This window comes from Triturus cristatus, chromosome 7 (assembly GCF_964204655.1).
Source record: "Triturus cristatus chromosome 7, aTriCri1.1, whole genome shotgun sequence".
Classification (NCBI taxonomy): Eukaryota; Metazoa; Chordata; class Amphibia; order Caudata; family Salamandridae; genus Triturus; species Triturus cristatus.
The window spans coordinates 425,408,501-425,426,145 of NC_140590.1; the positions used below are offsets into that span (position 1 = coordinate 425,408,501).

The window sequence follows — 17,645 nt, forward strand, 5'->3', positions numbered from 1 at the left end:
AATCTCCCGGTTAATGACCCCAGTAGTTTTCGTCCGATCTCTAGACTTCCGTTACCGGCCAAACTGGTGGAGAAAATTATGAACAGGCAGCTGAGCCAGTTCTTGGATGAGACTCAAGTGCTGGACCCGACCCAGTATGGCTTTAGGCCAGGTCATAGCACGGAATCGGGCCTCATAAAAGCCACGGAAGAGATCAGGGTTGCGGTGGATCAGGGAGGGAGGGCGGCACTGATTCTGTTAGACCTGTCCGCAGCATTCGATACGGTTCACCACTCCATATTGTTGAGCCGTCTAAACACCTGTGGAATTCAAGGGAAGGCCTGGGATCTTTTAAGATCCTTCCTTGCGGACAGGAAACAGATTGTTGCCCTCGGGGACTTTCAGTCCAATCCCTTTTCACTGCCTTGTGGGGTCCCGCAAGGATCCTCACTTAGTCCGACTCTTTTTAATATCTATGTTAGTGCACTGGCCCCAGTTATAGATAGATGCCTTTGGTTTTGGCCTTACATCATATGCAGATGATACTCAAATTGTAGTATCTCTGACACCGGAGGGAGAGGCTGATGCGGAAGGACGTTTTCAAGAGTGCATGCTAGCAGTGGACAATTGGATGGCCAACAATTGCCTTAAACTGAACTCAGAGAAAACTGAGGTGATATTGTTTGGGAATAACACTAGTTTTTGGACTCCCTCCTGGTGGCCGGATTCAATGGGGAATGCTCCCTTGCCAACCAGAAAGGTTAAAAACCTGGGAATAATACTCGATGACAAATTGACCTTAAGACCTCAAGTAAATGCGTTAGCTTCTAAAACCAGCTATATCATTAAAATGCTGAGGAAAGTCCTGTCCTCACTGCCTAGGAAAAGTAGACAAACTGTAGTCAGTGCACTGGTAATGTCCAGACTGGACTATTGTAATGGACTCTACCTTAACATTCAACTAAGAGGATTAAAAAAAACTACAGATACTTCAGAATGCAGCAGTTAGATTACTTATGGGCCCTTCAAGTTTTTCCTCCGTTTTTAAGGAAAGGAAAGCCCTACACTGGCTCCCAGTAAAGAGCTGTATACAATTCAAGGCACTGTGCTTAGCCTTCAAGGCCTTACACAGCATAGGTCCAGAGTATTTACAGCGGAGATTGCGCTGGTATGTCCCAGGCAGATTACTGCAGTCTAAAGAAGCCTGCCTGGCTAGGGTGCTGCGTATAAAGAAAGCTCGTTGGGGCGGCAAAAGCTTTATTCACGGCACAACGAAGGCCTGGAACGAATTGCCTCGTTATCTGAGAACCATCACTGAGCTCCTACATTTTCGTAAAAAACTGAAGACCTGGCTCTTTTCTAAAGAGTAGGTTCTCTCCGCTTCTACCTTGCCAATCTTAGAGAATCAGGAAGCGCCAGGACACCTCCGGGTATTTGTTGCGCTCTATAAATTATATTAATATTAACATTAACATACCTCACTTTGGTATAGTATATACAGAGCCAGCTTCCTACAACAAGTTTTTGAAATCCTCAAACCAACATAGCACCATGTTCTGCACACCAAGACCAACCACTTAGACTTATCTTTACCTTTAGTTGCGGGTCCATCAAGGTCTGGTAGTCTATGGTATCAAATGTTGCAGAGAAGTTGTGTGATATGAAGGTCTCAAGGATACCTCGATTGGAGGTCTGAGATCATCTACTGCTGCAATTACTACTATTTCTTTACTGCTCCTTGAAAAAAACCCAGCCTGGGAAAGTTGCAGAATGGTATTTGTTTCCAAAATTCCTGTAGTTGGTTGTAGAGTCCCTTCTCAAAAGTTGGCAACTGGGACATAGGGCTATAATTAGCAAATAATTATGTATTTTATACATTTTTGAGAATGCAAATGACAGAGGTAGATTTTAATTCATTCTGCATTTTCCCTGTCTGTAATGAGTTGTTAATAATCATCCTCACATCTTACCGGGATCCCAATGGAGTATGTTTGCTCATTATAACTTCTAGGTCACCTTCGTTGACATGGCTCAATATAGGGAAACATCCATCAATAAGTGGAATGGCTATTGTTTCTATTTTAGGTAGAAATAAAGTTCTTCTGAACATTCAGGGTATGATAACAAAATGATCCTCCCAGAGAAATAACCAGCAAATTGGTTTCTTTAATAATGCCTCTATGAAACATGATTGATTAGGCTGTGGAAATATGGATTTTTCTGGTCAGTTATGTCCCCTATCTTGGACCCCAACGGTTCCATGTGCATGTCACAAGTACATGTATGTTCCCTCCAGTTCCAGTTATGAAGACGCGAACACATGCGCGTCCACCGTCAACATGTCCTTTGACAGATCCGCCATGAATAGGCCGGATATTCCATTCCTAAATATGAAAGGCCATCGGCTTTATATGGTTCACTTATGCCACTTTACAGTCCAGGCAAGTAGGCCCTGATTCTGTCATCAAAACTCCTCTTGCCTTCTGTCTCTGAAAGCTCCAGTCCGAGCCTGCATCTGTGACCATGAACTTTGTCTCATTCTCTGCGCGGCTCACGAAGCCTGACATCAGCCTACTCTCTGCCAAAAACTGTATTTCACCTTCGAATTATCTGCCTCCCCCTCAGCCGATGCATTCCTGCCTAGTAGTTTAAGTAAACATTCTTCCAGTTACCAAGCAAAAAGGTCCAACTTCTCTGTCCTCATGCAAGTAATTCATAGCCCTGTTACCATGGAATATTCCTACCCCCTCGCATTCAGTGTAGACACTTAGACGCTTGTACACGCACGCACAGTCAGTATAGAATAGATTCTGTCCGAGAGTCCTTCTTTTGTGGATAACATAGTTCTTTAAACATAGGATGTTAGATATGATTTGGGATTAGGTTGACTTGACCCCCCAGACTTCTCGTCTCCACATATAGAGCTAAATGTCAAATCCCCGTCACCCCCTAGTTACACGTCAATTACACGTCATACTGCTGCGCGCGCATTTAGGCCAAGTATTATCTTATAGATCCACCTATGTATGACATCATAACCAATCATGTTCCTTTTTACTCATTATTACACCCATTTTCGGTTACGCAGACCAAACGTCAATTTCCTTATCAATTGTTACGCCTACTGTATTCACTTCATTATAATGTATGTACTATAAAAGTTACTTCTTGTCAATAAAGTATATACTTCACTTCCTGAACCCCCGTGGTGATGGAACTTGAAGCATCCGATTATAATCGATTATTGGAATAAAGCCCATTCCGAAACTCTAATATCACGGATTCTGCCTCTCATTTTACTGAGCTATTTTATAATGTTTCTGTATCAAATTCAGTCCCGGTAAAGGAATTTTTATTTACCACAAGGCTCTTTGAATTTATTCAATGTGGAGATAAATCATGCTGGTATATTGGTAGTGTAAAATGTGTTAGTATAATATTAAGCCTGGGCGGAGTTTGCGGAGTTCTGCAATGCGATACTCCGCGAAGTGCAAAAAAAACTCTGCCATGCTCTGCGGAGCTCCGCGAGCAGAGGAGTGTGTTGCATAAATGCAGTTCACAGTGTTTTTCAATACCAGGTGCATGTCTGCACTGTGCAATCATCGTGAACGGCACCATGCACAGCGCAAGCAGGTGCTGCTTCTTTTCAGTCACTCGAGGAGATTTTTACTTGAGTGGCAGCTTTCTCAATGCAAACTGACAGTTTCTCAACACAAGCGGTCGCGAGCATACGTGACCACTCCCAATGACAAATCTGACTGCCTGTATTGAGAAATCTCGCCGGGAAGTTGATTTTCCACGTTCGGGCTCACCAACTTGACATTGACGAACGAGAGCAAGGGGAAAAAACTCCACTTTGCTACGCGGAGCAGAGTTTTTCAGAACTTCGTGAGCTCCGCATTACGCAGAGTGCGGAAATCTCCGCAAACTTCACCACCCAGACTTATATAATATAGTGATTTAGTTTTCTTTATGGCTATTTTGTAATATAGATTCACCATTTGCCAGTTACATCTTTCCTCTTATATACCATTGTTCCACAGAAGGTGTTAGATTTTCCCTCATTGTTTAATTCAGCAGTGATCCATGGATTATTGCATATTTTCTATTAACTTGCTTCTTAATCAGAGGTATAACTACTGCAAGAGCATTTCTTAGCTTTTCAGTGTATTTGATCTGAATATATTGGGGATGTTGCTCAGCAGAGCTGTTAGATAAATGAATACCTTAAGACAAAGTGTTCAGAGACATTTTTTTCCAATTACGAATGCCAATGTCCTCTTTTGTTAATTTATTATTGTTAATTTTTTTGTCAAACAGCCACACAAATGGAACGGCCCAGCAATCTGACTGGGGCAGTATAATAGACTTTCATTTTAGCAACGAGGTGAATCTGGAAATCTTATCTCTAGTTTGTGGTCCTTCTGGTGAGTTGGGCTATTGGTATCCCCTTTAAGATTTTAACACTGTGAATATTTCCCAACATTATGAGGTATGTGCCTTGATCAAAGTGTATCTTTAAATCCCCTATGAAAACTGTTGTACTATCACCAATCACAGTTTTTGATAGTAAACGTCCCTCAACAGATCAGGGAGTTAAACTAGTACAATTACTCAAGTGTGAGGAGAAGATGTCTTGATAGCCAGACATTGTGAAGTTGAATTTCGATTCAATATCAGCACTGATCCCTTTACATGGCTCTTTAAAATGATGGTAAGTCTGCCCACTCTGTTCTACTCACAATTCGAACAGATACCCACAACCTGTCTGTGATTAGGTCTTTTAAAACGGGCCACAATTAGTAAGAAGTTATATAATAACAAGACCAGGTCTTTGGAAGCTGTTTTGACACTCACAGGTGAGAGCCCATATCAACATAAGATAAAGCCGAGAGGGACATCAGGATTTTACGCCTGAAAGATGAGGGTTGCCTTCTGGTCAAATCATCTGTCAATGTGGTATGGCTATGGAGATATTGCCAATAAAAGGAGACCTAAAACCCTAGCTCCATATTCCAGTGTTCCAATAGCTAACAGTGAGTTCAGCAACTTCCCTACTTCCAATGGTTGCCTTTCATCAAATAACATATACTTTGACCAATAGGGACTCACAATAAGGGGAGGGTGTATGAAATCTGCATTACTTTGAAATTTTAAAAAAGTTATGTGTAATTACACAATAACACAAAAAAACAAAGCTGATCTATTTTAGTGCACAATGCAACCTTGCATCCATTTTGGACCCAAGAACTCTAAAAACAAAAAAAAATGACAAGCGCCATAAACAGTAGCCACTTGTGTGCTGGTTGTTTGCCTTGTTCCAGCGCACTTTCTCTTAACTTTTGCCACAAACATCAGGCAATTTTGTGATGTGGTCTAATTTTGTACTTTTTGGAATTTAACGTAAAAGGCATGAAATGAAATTAGCAAAATTAGGGGAGATTAGACCAGCATAACATAAATTTCGTCCTGGCCCACTCACGATCTCTGGCCCATAGGTTAATTATTTGTAATAACCTTGCTTTTATTAAGTTGTCTTACTGTGGAATAGTAAATAAAAGGGCAATGGGTTATATTTCGACCCCACTGGGTGCTACGGCCTTCTGGGGCTCTGTGTGCTTACTTTTAGCTGCACTATTCTCCCTACCTGTAAAAAAGTGATTATTTAAAAAGTGTGCCAATTTATGAAGGATGACAAATGAGTTTGTTTTTTAAATTGTGTTTAATTGTATATAAAATTACCTACATTTTATCAGGTTTTTAATAAACAAATACTTTGTATGAATTGGTAACAGCCCTGAAGTAGTTCCTTCAGAAAAGAACTAAAAGTTTCTGCTCACGTTTAATTCATGATGGAATACAGAACACGTTTGGAGCTCACTGGAGACAGGCGTGTTTATCTTTCAAAATGCAGTGATTGAGCAGGTTACACTTTACAAGTATTCACATTTTCTGCTTGAGTGGCAACAGGTCCTATTTCAGCTCGGGACTGGTGGGTTTGCACCTTCGGCCTGGTCACCCCCACGCTCCTGTGCCTGCTGCCGCTCCCGCTGCCCCAGCCTCCCGAGGGCCGCCGAGCCCACACCTGCTTTTCCCGCCGCCCCAGCCCGTGGCCCCGCCCCCGACAGCCGATTGGACCGCGCTCCCGCCTCCCCGCAGACCCTCCCGACCGGCTCCCTTCTTAAGGGGAGCCAGACCAAGATCTAGGGAGTGACCACAGCGCCTTAGGCCTGGTCACCCCCACGCTCCTGTGCCTGCTGCCGCTCCCGCTGCCCCAGCCTCCCGAGGGCCGCCGAGCCCACACCTGCTTTTCCCGCCGCCCCAGCCCGTGGCCCCGCCCCCGACAGCCGATTGGACCGCGCTCCCGCCTCCCCGCAGACCCTCCCGACCGGCTCCCTTCTTAAGGGGAGCCAGACCAAGATCTAGGGAGTGACCACAGCGCCTTCGGCCTGGTCACCCCCACGCTCCTGTGCCTGCTGCCGCTCCCGCTGCCCCAGCCTCCCGAGGGCCGCCGAGCCCACACCTGCTTTTCCCGCCGCCCCAGCCTGTGGCCCCGCCCCCGACAGCCGATTGGACCGCGCTCCCGCCTCCCCGCAGACCCTCCCGACCGGCTCCCTTCTTAAGGGGAGCCAGACCAAGATCTAGGGAGTGACCACAGCGCCTTAGGCCTGGTCACCCCCACGCTCCTGTGCCTGCTGCCGCTCCCGCTGCCCCAGCCTCCCGAGGGCCGCCGAGCCCACACCTGCTTTTCCCGCCGCCCCAGCCCGTGGCCCCGCCCCCGACAGCCGATTGGACCGCGCTCCCGCCTCCCCGCAGACCCTCCCGACCGGCTCCCTTCTTAAGGGGAGCCAGACCAAGATCTAGGGAGTGACCACAGCGCCTTAGGCCTGGTCACCCCCACGCTCCTGTGCCTGCTGCCGCTCCCGCTGCCCCAGCCTCCCGAGGGCCGCCGAGCCCACACCTGCTTTTCCCGCCGCCCCAGCCCGTGGCCCCGCCCCCGACAGCCGATTGGACCGCGCTCCCGCCTCCCCGCAGACCCTCCCGACCGGCTCCCTTCTTAAGGGGAGCCAGACCAAGATCTAGGGAGTGACCACAGCGCCTTAGGCCTGGTCACCCCCACGCTCCTGTGCCTGCTGCCGCTCCCGCTGCCCCAGCCTCCCGAGGGCCGCCGAGCCCACACCTGCTTTTCCCGCCTCCCCAGCCCGTGGCCCCGCCCCCGACAGCCGATTGGACCGCGCTCCCGCCTCCCCGCAGACCCTCCCGACCGGCTCCCTTCTTAAGGGGAGCCAGACCAAGATCTAGGGAGTGACCACAGCGCCTTAGGCCTGGTCACCCCCACGCTCCTGTGCCTGCTGCCGCTCCCGCTGCCCCAGCCTCCCGAGGGCCGCCGAGCCCACACCTGCTTTTCCCGCCGCCCCAGCCCGTGGCCCCGCCCCCGACAGCCGATTGGACCGCGCTCCCGCCTCCCCGCAGACCCTCCCGACCGGCTCCCTTCTTATGACGTCCCCAGAGCGACCGCGCAGCGGACGCGCGCAGCGGGAGCACCGATTGAGCGCCGAAGGTGCGCCAAAGGTAAGCCCGTCTGCGCCCGTCCGCGACCGGATCGCGCCCAGCGCCAGGACCCCTGGCCCACGAGGACCCCGACCGACCCGCCTGACATACACCGCCGCCACCCTCATCGCACTCAACACCGGCCGATTCCCAGGATGCTACCGAGCCACACCACGACGCACCCACGGACCCTTCAGCTGCCACGCCTGCAAGTTCACCTGCATCCGGACCTGCCTCGCACCAGCACCCGCCAAGTCGAACACCAGCAGCACCCACCTCAAGTGCATCCTGCTCAACACCCGCTCCGTCCACAGACACGCCATCGAACTCTGGAACCTCCTAGACGCCACAGCCCCGGACGTTGCCTTCCTCACGGAGACTTGGATGAACGCCTCTTCAGCTCCCGACATCGCCATCGCCATCCCAGAGGGCTACAAGATCACCCGGAGGGATCGCACCGCCAACCAGATGGGAGGAGGCATCGCCATCATCCACAGGAACACCATCCGTCTCACGACCAGCACCGACAACACCCTGACCACTGCCGAACACCTGCATTTCCAGATCCACACCGACCCGAAGACCACCCTCAGAGGCACCCTGATCTACCGACCTCCGGGACCACGCACCCAATTCAGCGAGGACATCGCCGACTTCGTCAGCCCGCATGCCCTCCCCTCCGCTGACTACATCCTCCTGGGGGACCTCAACTTCCACCTGGAGAACAACAACGACCGCAACACCAGCACCCTGCTCGACAACCTCGCCAATCTTGGACTCAAGCAGCTGGTGTCCACCCCCACCCACCTCGCCGGACACACACTCGACGCAGTCTTCTCTTCCTGCACAGACATCGACTTCAGCCACGCCACAGAGCTTCAATGGACGGACCACAGCTGCGTCCACTTCACCTTCAAAAGAACGACGACCCACCACCACCAGCAACAGGCTGCCCGCAGAAGCTGGAACAAGATCACAGCCGACCAGCTCGCCACCTCCCTGAGCCAGCACCCTCCTGCCAGCTCAGCGAACCCCAGCCAGGCCGCCGACAACCTCACGAAGTGGATCAGCAACTGCGCGGACGAGCTCGCCCCGCTGAGGACCCCGCCCAGCAGACCCGGCAGCAAGAAAGCCCCATGGTTCACCGACGAACTCAAGAGCTCCAAGAAGAACTGCCGAGCCCTCGAGAAAGTCTGGAGAAGGGAACCTACACCGGACAACAGAACCTCCTTCAAGCTTGCCACCCGGAAGCACCACCAGCTGATCCGCGCCGCCAAGAAAACAGCATTCAAGGACCGGCTGGACAACAACGCACACAACTGCAAGGAACTCTTCAACATCGTGAAAGAGCTATCCAACCCCAGCGCAGGAAACAACGACATCACCCCATCGCAAGACCTCTGCAACTCCCTCGCCTCATACTTCCACAACAAGATCGCGGACATACACAACAGCTTCAACAACCAACCAACGCACACCACGACAGAACAACCACCCCCCACCACCACCCTCCACGCCTGGACCCCGATCAGCACCGAAGACACCATCCGCACGATGAACTCCATCCACTCCGGATCACCGACCGACCCCTGCCCTCACCACGTCTTCAGCAAGGCCGACGCTGTCATCGCACCCCACCTGCGAGACATCATCAACACATCCTTCGACACCGCCACCTTCCCCGAGAGCTGGAAGCACGCCGAACTCAGCGCTCTACTCAAGAAACCCACAGCGGACCCCACCGAACTCAAGAACTACCGCCCCATCTCGCTCCTCCCGTTTCCAGCCAAAGTCATCGAGAAGACCGTCAACAAGCAGCTGGCCGCCTTCCTCGAGACGAATGGATCCCTCGACCCCTCACAGTCTGGCTTCCGAGCCAACCACAGCACCGAGACCGCCCTCATCGCCGCCACCGATGACATCCGAGCCCTGATGGACAACGGAGAAACAGCGGCCCTCATCCTCCTAGACCTCTCCGCGGCATTCGACACTGTCTGCCACCGCACCCTAGTACAGCGCCTCAGCAACGTCGGAATCCAGGACAAGGCTCTGGAATGGATCATCTCCTTCCTCGACGGAAGAACACAGAGAGTCCGCCTACCACCGTACAAGTCAGAGGCCACCGAAGTCATCTGCGGCGTCCCCCAAGGATCCTCGCTGAGCCCCACCCTCTTCAACGTCTACATGAGCCCCCTCGCGGCCATCGCACGCCAACACAACCTCAGCATAATCTCCTACGCCGACGACACCCAGCTGATCCTCTCCCTGACCAACGACCCCGCCGCCGCAAGAGCCAACCTGCACGAAGGGATGAAAGAGGTAGCCGAGTGGATGACGACCAGCCGCCTGAAACTGAACTCAGACAAGACGGAGGTCCTCATCCTGGGCTCTTCACCCTCCGCCTGGGACGACTCCTGGTGGCCTCCCGCCCTGGGCACCGCACCCAAACCGACAGACCATGCACGCAACCTGGGCTTCGTCCTGGACTCCTCCCTCTCCATGACCAGACAAGTCAACAACGTCTCCTCGGCGTGCTTCAACATCCTACGCATGCTACGGAAGATCTTCTGGTGGATCCCCACCGAGACCAGGAAGACAGTCACCCAGGCCCTCGTCACTAGCCGACTGGACTACGGCAACGCCCTCTACGCCGGTACCACCGCCAAGCTCCAGAAGAGACTCCAGCGGATCCAGAACGCCTCAGCCAGACTCATCCTCGACATCCCACGAACCAGCCACATCTCCGGACATCTGAGAGACCTACACTGGCTCCCCGTCAACAAAAGAATCACCTTCCGCCTCCTCACCCACGCACACAAAGCCCTACACGACCAAGGCCCGAGCTACCTCAACAGCCGAATCAACTTCTACGCTCCCAAACGCCACCTCCGTTCAGCCAACCACGCCCTCGCCGCGGTCCCCCGCATCCGAAGAGCGACTACAGGAGGAAGGTCCTTCTCCTACCTGGCCGCCAAGACCTGGAACTCCCTCCCGACCGACCTGCGCCTGACCCAAGACCACCTCTCCTTCAGGAAGAAGCTGAAGACCTGGCTGTTCGAGCAGTAGCGGCACCCACCCTACCCCCAGCGCCTTGAGACCCTACGGGTATGTAGTGCGCTTTAGAAATGTCTTTGATTTGATTTGATTTGATAATGGGCTGATAAGGCAGATTGGTGTATCTGTCACAGTTGCAATTGTAAACTGTTTGGGTTGTTTTTAGATGTAGCTCGAACACCACATTTAGATTCCTGATTGAGATTCCTGTGTGAAAATGAATGTGAGGCGAACCCTAGTATATTCTCCAAGAGGTCTGGTTCTATTTGGAGAGTCGTGTATAGAAAGAAAATAGCTTATCAAATTGGGGTGCGCCAGTACCTAATACACCACACTACGCATCGTGTAAACTTCCCATTAACTATTGTCTTTCACAAGTTGACGTGAAACATTTATGCAATTAATTTAAAAGCAGGAACAAGCTACAGCAAACATTTATTACCTGAGGTTTTCTCCTCCTTCAGTGCATTGGTAATTCAGTTGAGTTGACTGGTTAGCAACAAAATTTTTCAAATGTGACAGTTCAAGGGCATTCCATATTTCTTCATCTGAATATTTTTCAAATGGGTCCAAATTCATTCTAAGTGTTCCAGAGAAAAGGACCGGGTCCTATACAAAAATGAAAACACACAGCAAGGTGAGGCAGCACATAGTTGTTAAACCTGATGTTCATGATCATTTGGGTGATTAATATAGCAAAATTCTGTTATCTGCTTTAAGTAACACTAGTGCGTCCAGAAGTAGAACATGTTGCCAGCCGACTAAAACAACCACTAGCAGAAGATCAGCAAAGACCCAAGATAGCAAGATGGTTCCGAGGGTTAATACACAGTGTTGGCATCTACAGAGATATTATAACCACTGAATCTGAGAGCAGCAAATGGGTTTCTATTCCCGGGGGTGTACACTATATAATGCAATTATTGCTTTGCCTTTAACTTTGTCGATATTTGCTTGTTTTTGAAACAAGTTCACTTCATTATTCAAGAAGGTGCCGGTTCACACACTAATTACATGTCCTTTAACCAGTAAATGTTAGTGACAAAGAATTATAACACTAACGAAACACCATGTTCATGTTTCTTTTCCCTTTTCCATGAATATCAGCAAATAAGAGATAGGCGCAATGCTTGGATTAATCTCAACCACTGATAATTAATCAGAATGCATTCCAGTTCATTATTATTTTTTGTGCCCACTGTGCCACATCAGACACCATCAGGCTTGGTTCTGTTGCAACTGGACCTATAATACATAAAAGTGCCACTCCAGGTACCCTCTGAGTGAGACCACCAAAAACCGGAGTGGCTTAAGTCCTGTGTCACTGTGAGCAAGAAACTCTTGTCTGAACATAACAATCACACTTGGAGCGTCAAAAAAGTGAATGGTTGGAATGCTTGAGTTAATACACATCATTGCTTGTTTCCCTGAATATGCCTAGACATGGCTCACCTGTGGACTTTGCCATAGGACCCAAACGGCACCATATAGTACACCTAGGTCGAAAATGGTCTCCCATTGCTTGTGTTACTATCTGGAGGGGACCTTGCCGGAATGTTTTTCGGCAGATGGAGATTGGCTGGTATGATCAACTCTGATTTGAATATGGCTGGTCTTAGAGATTGGAATAGGCATAGAGAGCAAAAATCTCACATATAATGAAAAATATACATGCCACTTCAATTTTCCTCTTGCCACACATTCTGAACTACAATTGGAAGTATAAGTACATGATCCATGTGAAATTTGAACTATATAAATATTGTCATCTCACAATGCCACATGAATCATATATTGTACTATCAAATGTTGGAATTCTTAATAATAGACACATCTACGAATACTATACCAAAAGTAGTCCAGTAGGGATTCACCTTTCATAGTAAAACACATACTTTAAAATAATTATAACCTATGCGACCCTCCCTAAATAATTTTGTTTTCCCTTTTTTCCCATATGTATTGTATGTGCTTGTTTTTATTTTCTGTCTTTTAGAAAGCTCCTGGTGGCACTTATGGGTGCAGTGCATTGGTTTCATAACATAAAGCATTCAAACATCAAGTTTGATACAAAGGGTTGGCCCATTTTACAAAAGTGCTCTTTAATAAACCACACTTTTGGTCATGAATGATTACTCTATTACTGTGCTGACTGTACATTTTTAGCAGGCTCTTTTCCATTACTTTTTTCATGTGATCTATGATATGTCACTCCCCTTTCAGCATCTGAAGCCACATTGGCGAGCACGGAGTAGGGTGATGGTTTGGGGGAGTAATTTTGATGAGTAATCGCTAATGCAATTTGCTTTATATTATAGGGCAGACTGGTCATTAATATGTACTTGGCTAGTTCTTTTGCTCCTACATTTAGTTTCCCTACTAGGCATGTAAACTGTACTGGCTTTATGCAGCCTTGATACAGCCTTGACCTTCTCTTTTTTGTTTAAGGGTCTATAGCTAAGTTTTGTTATTTTCCAAATTCTCTTCTGAGGCAGACAGAAAATCAAGGGACTGCTCACCCATTTTCTGCTACATTTCTTCACCTCCACTACATTGCCTGGCCACTGCGTCACCTCCATTACATTGCCAAATATTACATTGTGAATGGCAAGTGGTATAAAATGAGGAATAGGTGAGAATTATTTAGGTAAAAATATCGCATGGGCAATTTAAACTGAAAAAATAACGAAAAAAGAGTGAAGTTCGATATGTACCCCCAAAAAATGTCAGGCGATGCAGTAGAAGAGATGCAGTAGCAAGTGTTATGATGGCAGGGACTGTTGAAAGATACAATCTATTTTTAAACAACAAATTTTGCATAAGATCTCATTAATATGTGTTCCATGCTTCTTTACACAAGTGCAATATTATTGTCGATAAAAATCTTACATTACTATTTCTAGACAGGTATGAGGATTCACTTTTTACACATCTTCTGGAATCCTACTTTAAAAACTTAAGACACAGCACTGCTTCCGTGAATCTCAAAATTAAGTGCCCATTTCTGAGATGTGCGGGTGGACCGCCAGCCCGCAACGGCAGCGGAGTTACAGCAGCGGCAGTGCCACGGGGGCAGCATGCGTCGGCTCATAGAGAGAGCCTGAAGTACATGCTGTTGCAGTGCAGCACCACTTGCATGTTAGGTGCACTGTTGTCATGCACCATGCTATGCATGGCACATAGTGCACCCAAGACAGTGCATACAGCGGGCACAATACGTGCCCCCAGCCACAGTCCCCATGGGCTAAATTGCCTTAGGGCCCTGTTTGTGGCCCCTTACCTGCATTTCCGACAACTTTCTCATGGTGGTGTCGCTGCCATGGAAAGCTCGGCGGAAAGCTCGGTCATAATAGCCACAGCGGTGCCGTTGCCTGCACTGTCTTCCTTGATCACTGCTATTCACACTGCCACAGGAGCTACGGTCCTGTTAGTGGTGGCAGTCATACGGTAGTCTGATCGCACACCTCGTAATCAGGTGGTCCGACCGCTGAGGAGGTGGCATTCGGACCACCAACAACAGTAGGGCAGTTTCAAAACTGCCGTACTCCGAATAGGACCCTAAATGTCAAATACGAAAAACGATGGTTGCTCCAATTAATGTTTTATTCCAGTTGATTTACTTTTTAGATGAAAGGGTTGAATGAAGCAATGAAGTAAGGAGCAAATAAGCCATTAAATATTACTTGATATCAAACATATTTATCATGTATTATTTTTTAAAAAAATCTATTTGTTGCTCAACTTGTTCTACTGTGGATAAACTTTATTTGTTTGTAGATGCTGAAATGATGATGTGTCCTTATTTCTTGATATTGCAGCACTGAATTTTGTGAATTCTGTACAAGTGGCATTTTTACCCAAAAATATTGAAGTAAATGCAATAATTGTACCTGTGGAATAATAGTTAGCTTTTTCCTCAAGTCATGAAGACCAATCTGTGAAATATTAACACCATCTATGTAAATGGAGCCTTCTGCAGCCTCCAGGATTCGAAACAGGCAGAGTGTCATTGAAGATTTTCCAGCTCCAGTTCTTCCAACTATTCCAACCTAAAAATTAAAAACATAAAATCAGGTGTAAAAGTATTACTGCATTGAGGATTGGAAAGCCACTGCTTCTAACATTACACAAATACAATGCTATTGCATTTTATGACCTCAAATATTCCTAATAAAACAATATAGGGCTTGATTTATGGTTTGGCAAAAAGGGCACTCTAGGCTCTCCTACCTCATCTAAAGATGGGCTTTCCATTCCTTTTGGCTCCGTCAACAGAAAGCCTCCTCTGAAAACTCGCTGGAGTAGTTTGTCCGAGTGGTGGTGGAGGTAATGTCCTCCATCACACTGATGGACGAAGTACCGTCTTCTAAAACCTAAATAAGGTCCATAGTCTTAGTAGGTCAAGTCCCTGATTAAGAGTGTAGGTGCTACTTACCTGATAAATAACAATACCATGGTGTATGTTATTTATTGAATGCAATAAATAGCACCTATTATGGGTTTCTGGGGAAAGCCATGCTGAATTTCGTGTTTAATTAACTAAGTTCACATGATACGTTAAATCCTTTATGTTTTCCCCTGTTAAAGTTTGACAGATTTGGTGCCAAAATTTAACGAAGATTGAGGTATTTAATGGATCCGATTAACTATTTGATGCATTAAATTGATCCAAACTTGCAATTTCGACCCCTGCGAAAACCGGGATTTACTCAGGGGTCAGAAAACAACAAACCACTCGCAATCCGGCCCACGATTTACCATTCACTAAATATCATGAGTAACGCAAAAGGAGATTCCTGCCAAGGTGAGTTTCAGAAATTCAATAATACGACAAACAGGGCCTGTTTTAAATAGGTTTACCATATAAATCTGTTACTTGGGCACTGCCTACAACAATTTCCCTCTTGACTATAGCATATTGATAGAGAGGCAATTATCAGTTTAAATAATGGGCACCTGGCATATGACGAGAGCTATGTAATTTAAAAATAGGAGTAGTGACAAAATATATCAGCAGAAGCACAAGTTACTACTTGAGTAACGACATATCTGTAAGAGACATTAGTTAGTGATAGATTCCTCACCTTAGAATATCCCCAGGTGTCAGACTGGATCATGAAAGTTTCGCTTAGCAGTACCCCTGTGCGTCAGTAGGTGGTGTCGTGCCGCTCTATGTCCGTCACTGGCATCGTAAACGGCGAGATGACGCCACGGAGAGTACTTAGGTGCCACTCATGCGCATTGACGTCAGTTCTGTACATGACTTTCCGCGCCAGGAACGCAGAGCCTGCAAGATACTGACCATTGGTGCAGAAAACTAGGGCCCTAAGAGGGATGACCTTAACCCAAGTAAGCAGTTTGCAGAACGGGGAGGATGGGTGGGGCGGTAAGGAATCTATCACTAACTAATGTCTCTTACAGATATATTGTTACACAAGTAGTAACTTGTGCATCTGAAAGAGACACGTTAGTGATAGATTCCTTACCTTAGAATAGATACCCCAGCAATACCAACCCCTGTGGTGGGTCTGCGAACAAGATTACACCAGAAAGTCACAGAGCACGGAACGGCCAAAGAAGCCGTCCCTCCAGACTTGACTGTCAAGGCAGTAGTGCTTGGTAAACGTGAGCAGCGAGGCCCACGTAGCTGCCTGACAAATGTCCTGCAAGGGAACGCAGCATCCCAAGGCAGTAGTGGCTGCCGTTGCCCTGGTAGAATGAGCACACAGCCCCACAGGAGGCTCCTTCTTAGCCAACGAGTAACAGGCCTTGATGCATAGAACGACCCACCGAGAGATGGTCTGCATGTGCATGGCCCGACCTTTTTTGGCGCCCACATAGCCAACAAAGAGTTGGTCATCCACCCAAAACCGCTGTGTGCGCTTCAGATAGAACGAGAGCGCATGTTTCGGGTCCAGACGGTGGAGCCTCTCTTCCTCTTTTAAAGGATGTGAAGGCGGAAAGAAGGTGGGCAAAGTGATGGTCTGCCCGATGTGGAAGGGTGTAACAACCTTCAGCAAGAAAGAAGGACGGGTCCTTAACCCCTTGAGTGCCCCGCCCTTTCCCCGCCCTGTGCCGGCCCTTTCATTAGCGGGCGGGGTTCATGACGAGATAGTCTCGTCATGGGCACAGCGCAACCGCGCTCCATGACGAGACCATCTCGTCATGGGCACTGAAGGAGTTAAAACCACCTTTTCCGAATGAACAGAAAAGAAAGGAGGTTTGGAAGCAAGGGCCTGGAGCTCACTCACTCTTCTGGCAGAGGTGATAGCAACCAGGAAAGCAGTTTTTAAGGTGAGAAGACGCAAAGGACAATTGTGAAGCGGCTCAAAGGGAGCGCACATCAAGTAAGTCAAAAACAAGGTTCAAGTCCCACTGAGGCATCACAAACGGAACTGGAGGGAACATGTGTGTAATGCCTTTCAGGAAACGGTTAACAACCGGAGACTTAAAAAGAGAAGGCTGATCAGGAAGCCGGAGAATGGCGGAGATAGCAGAAAGATAACCTTTGATAGTGCCCAGAGCAGAGCCGTGCCGGGCCAAGGAAAGCAGGAACAGAAGAACTTCCGAAAGAGGGACAGAAAGAGGATCCACAGCCTTCGCTGTGCACCATGCCACACATTTGTTCCACCGACAGGCGTATACCGTTTTAGTGGAGGGACGCCTGGCTGCCAAGATGACATCACAGACTTCAGGAGGAAGATCGAAAGCTGTCAACTGTCGCTGCTCAATCTCCACGCATGGAGGTGGAGGCTGGACAGGTTCGGGTGGAGGACCGTCCCCTGCTGCTGCGACAGAAGATCCTCCCGAAGATGCAGTCGGATCGGGGGATCGATCGCCATGCTGAGTAGCTCGGGATACCAGTATCTTCGTGCCCAATCCGGAGCCACAAGGATGACTTGGGTGGTCGCGCCTGATCTTCTTCAGCACTCTGGGCAGAAGTGGTATAGGCGGAAAGGCGTTCAATAAACCTCAACTCCACTCGCGACGAAAAGCGTTGCAGAGCGAGCCCCGCCTTGGAAATTCCAACGCGTGGAACTGATGACATTGTGCGTTCTCTT

The 17,645-nt window shown here is 48.3% G+C and overlaps 1 protein-coding gene and 1 long non-coding RNA gene across 6 annotated transcripts in view; one reads left to right on the top strand and one right to left on the bottom strand.

The window, feature by feature from the left end:
* Window positions 1-17,645, top strand: part of LOC146809858 (uncharacterized) — a 326,459-nt gene that overhangs the window by 56,560 nt on the left and 252,254 nt on the right. The window lies entirely within an intron of this gene.
* ABCC3 (ATP binding cassette subfamily C member 3) overlaps window positions 1-17,645 on the bottom strand; it is a 693,015-nt gene that overhangs the window by 12,190 nt on the left and 663,180 nt on the right. The window contains exons 28-29 of the mRNA XM_085616719.1: window positions 14,475-14,633; window positions 11,027-11,193 (exon numbers count right to left, since the gene is read on the bottom strand). Coding sequence (XP_085472845.1) covers window positions 11,027-11,193; window positions 14,475-14,633 — 326 coding nt within the window. The remainder of the gene's footprint in view (window positions 1-11,026; window positions 11,194-14,474; window positions 14,634-17,645) is intronic.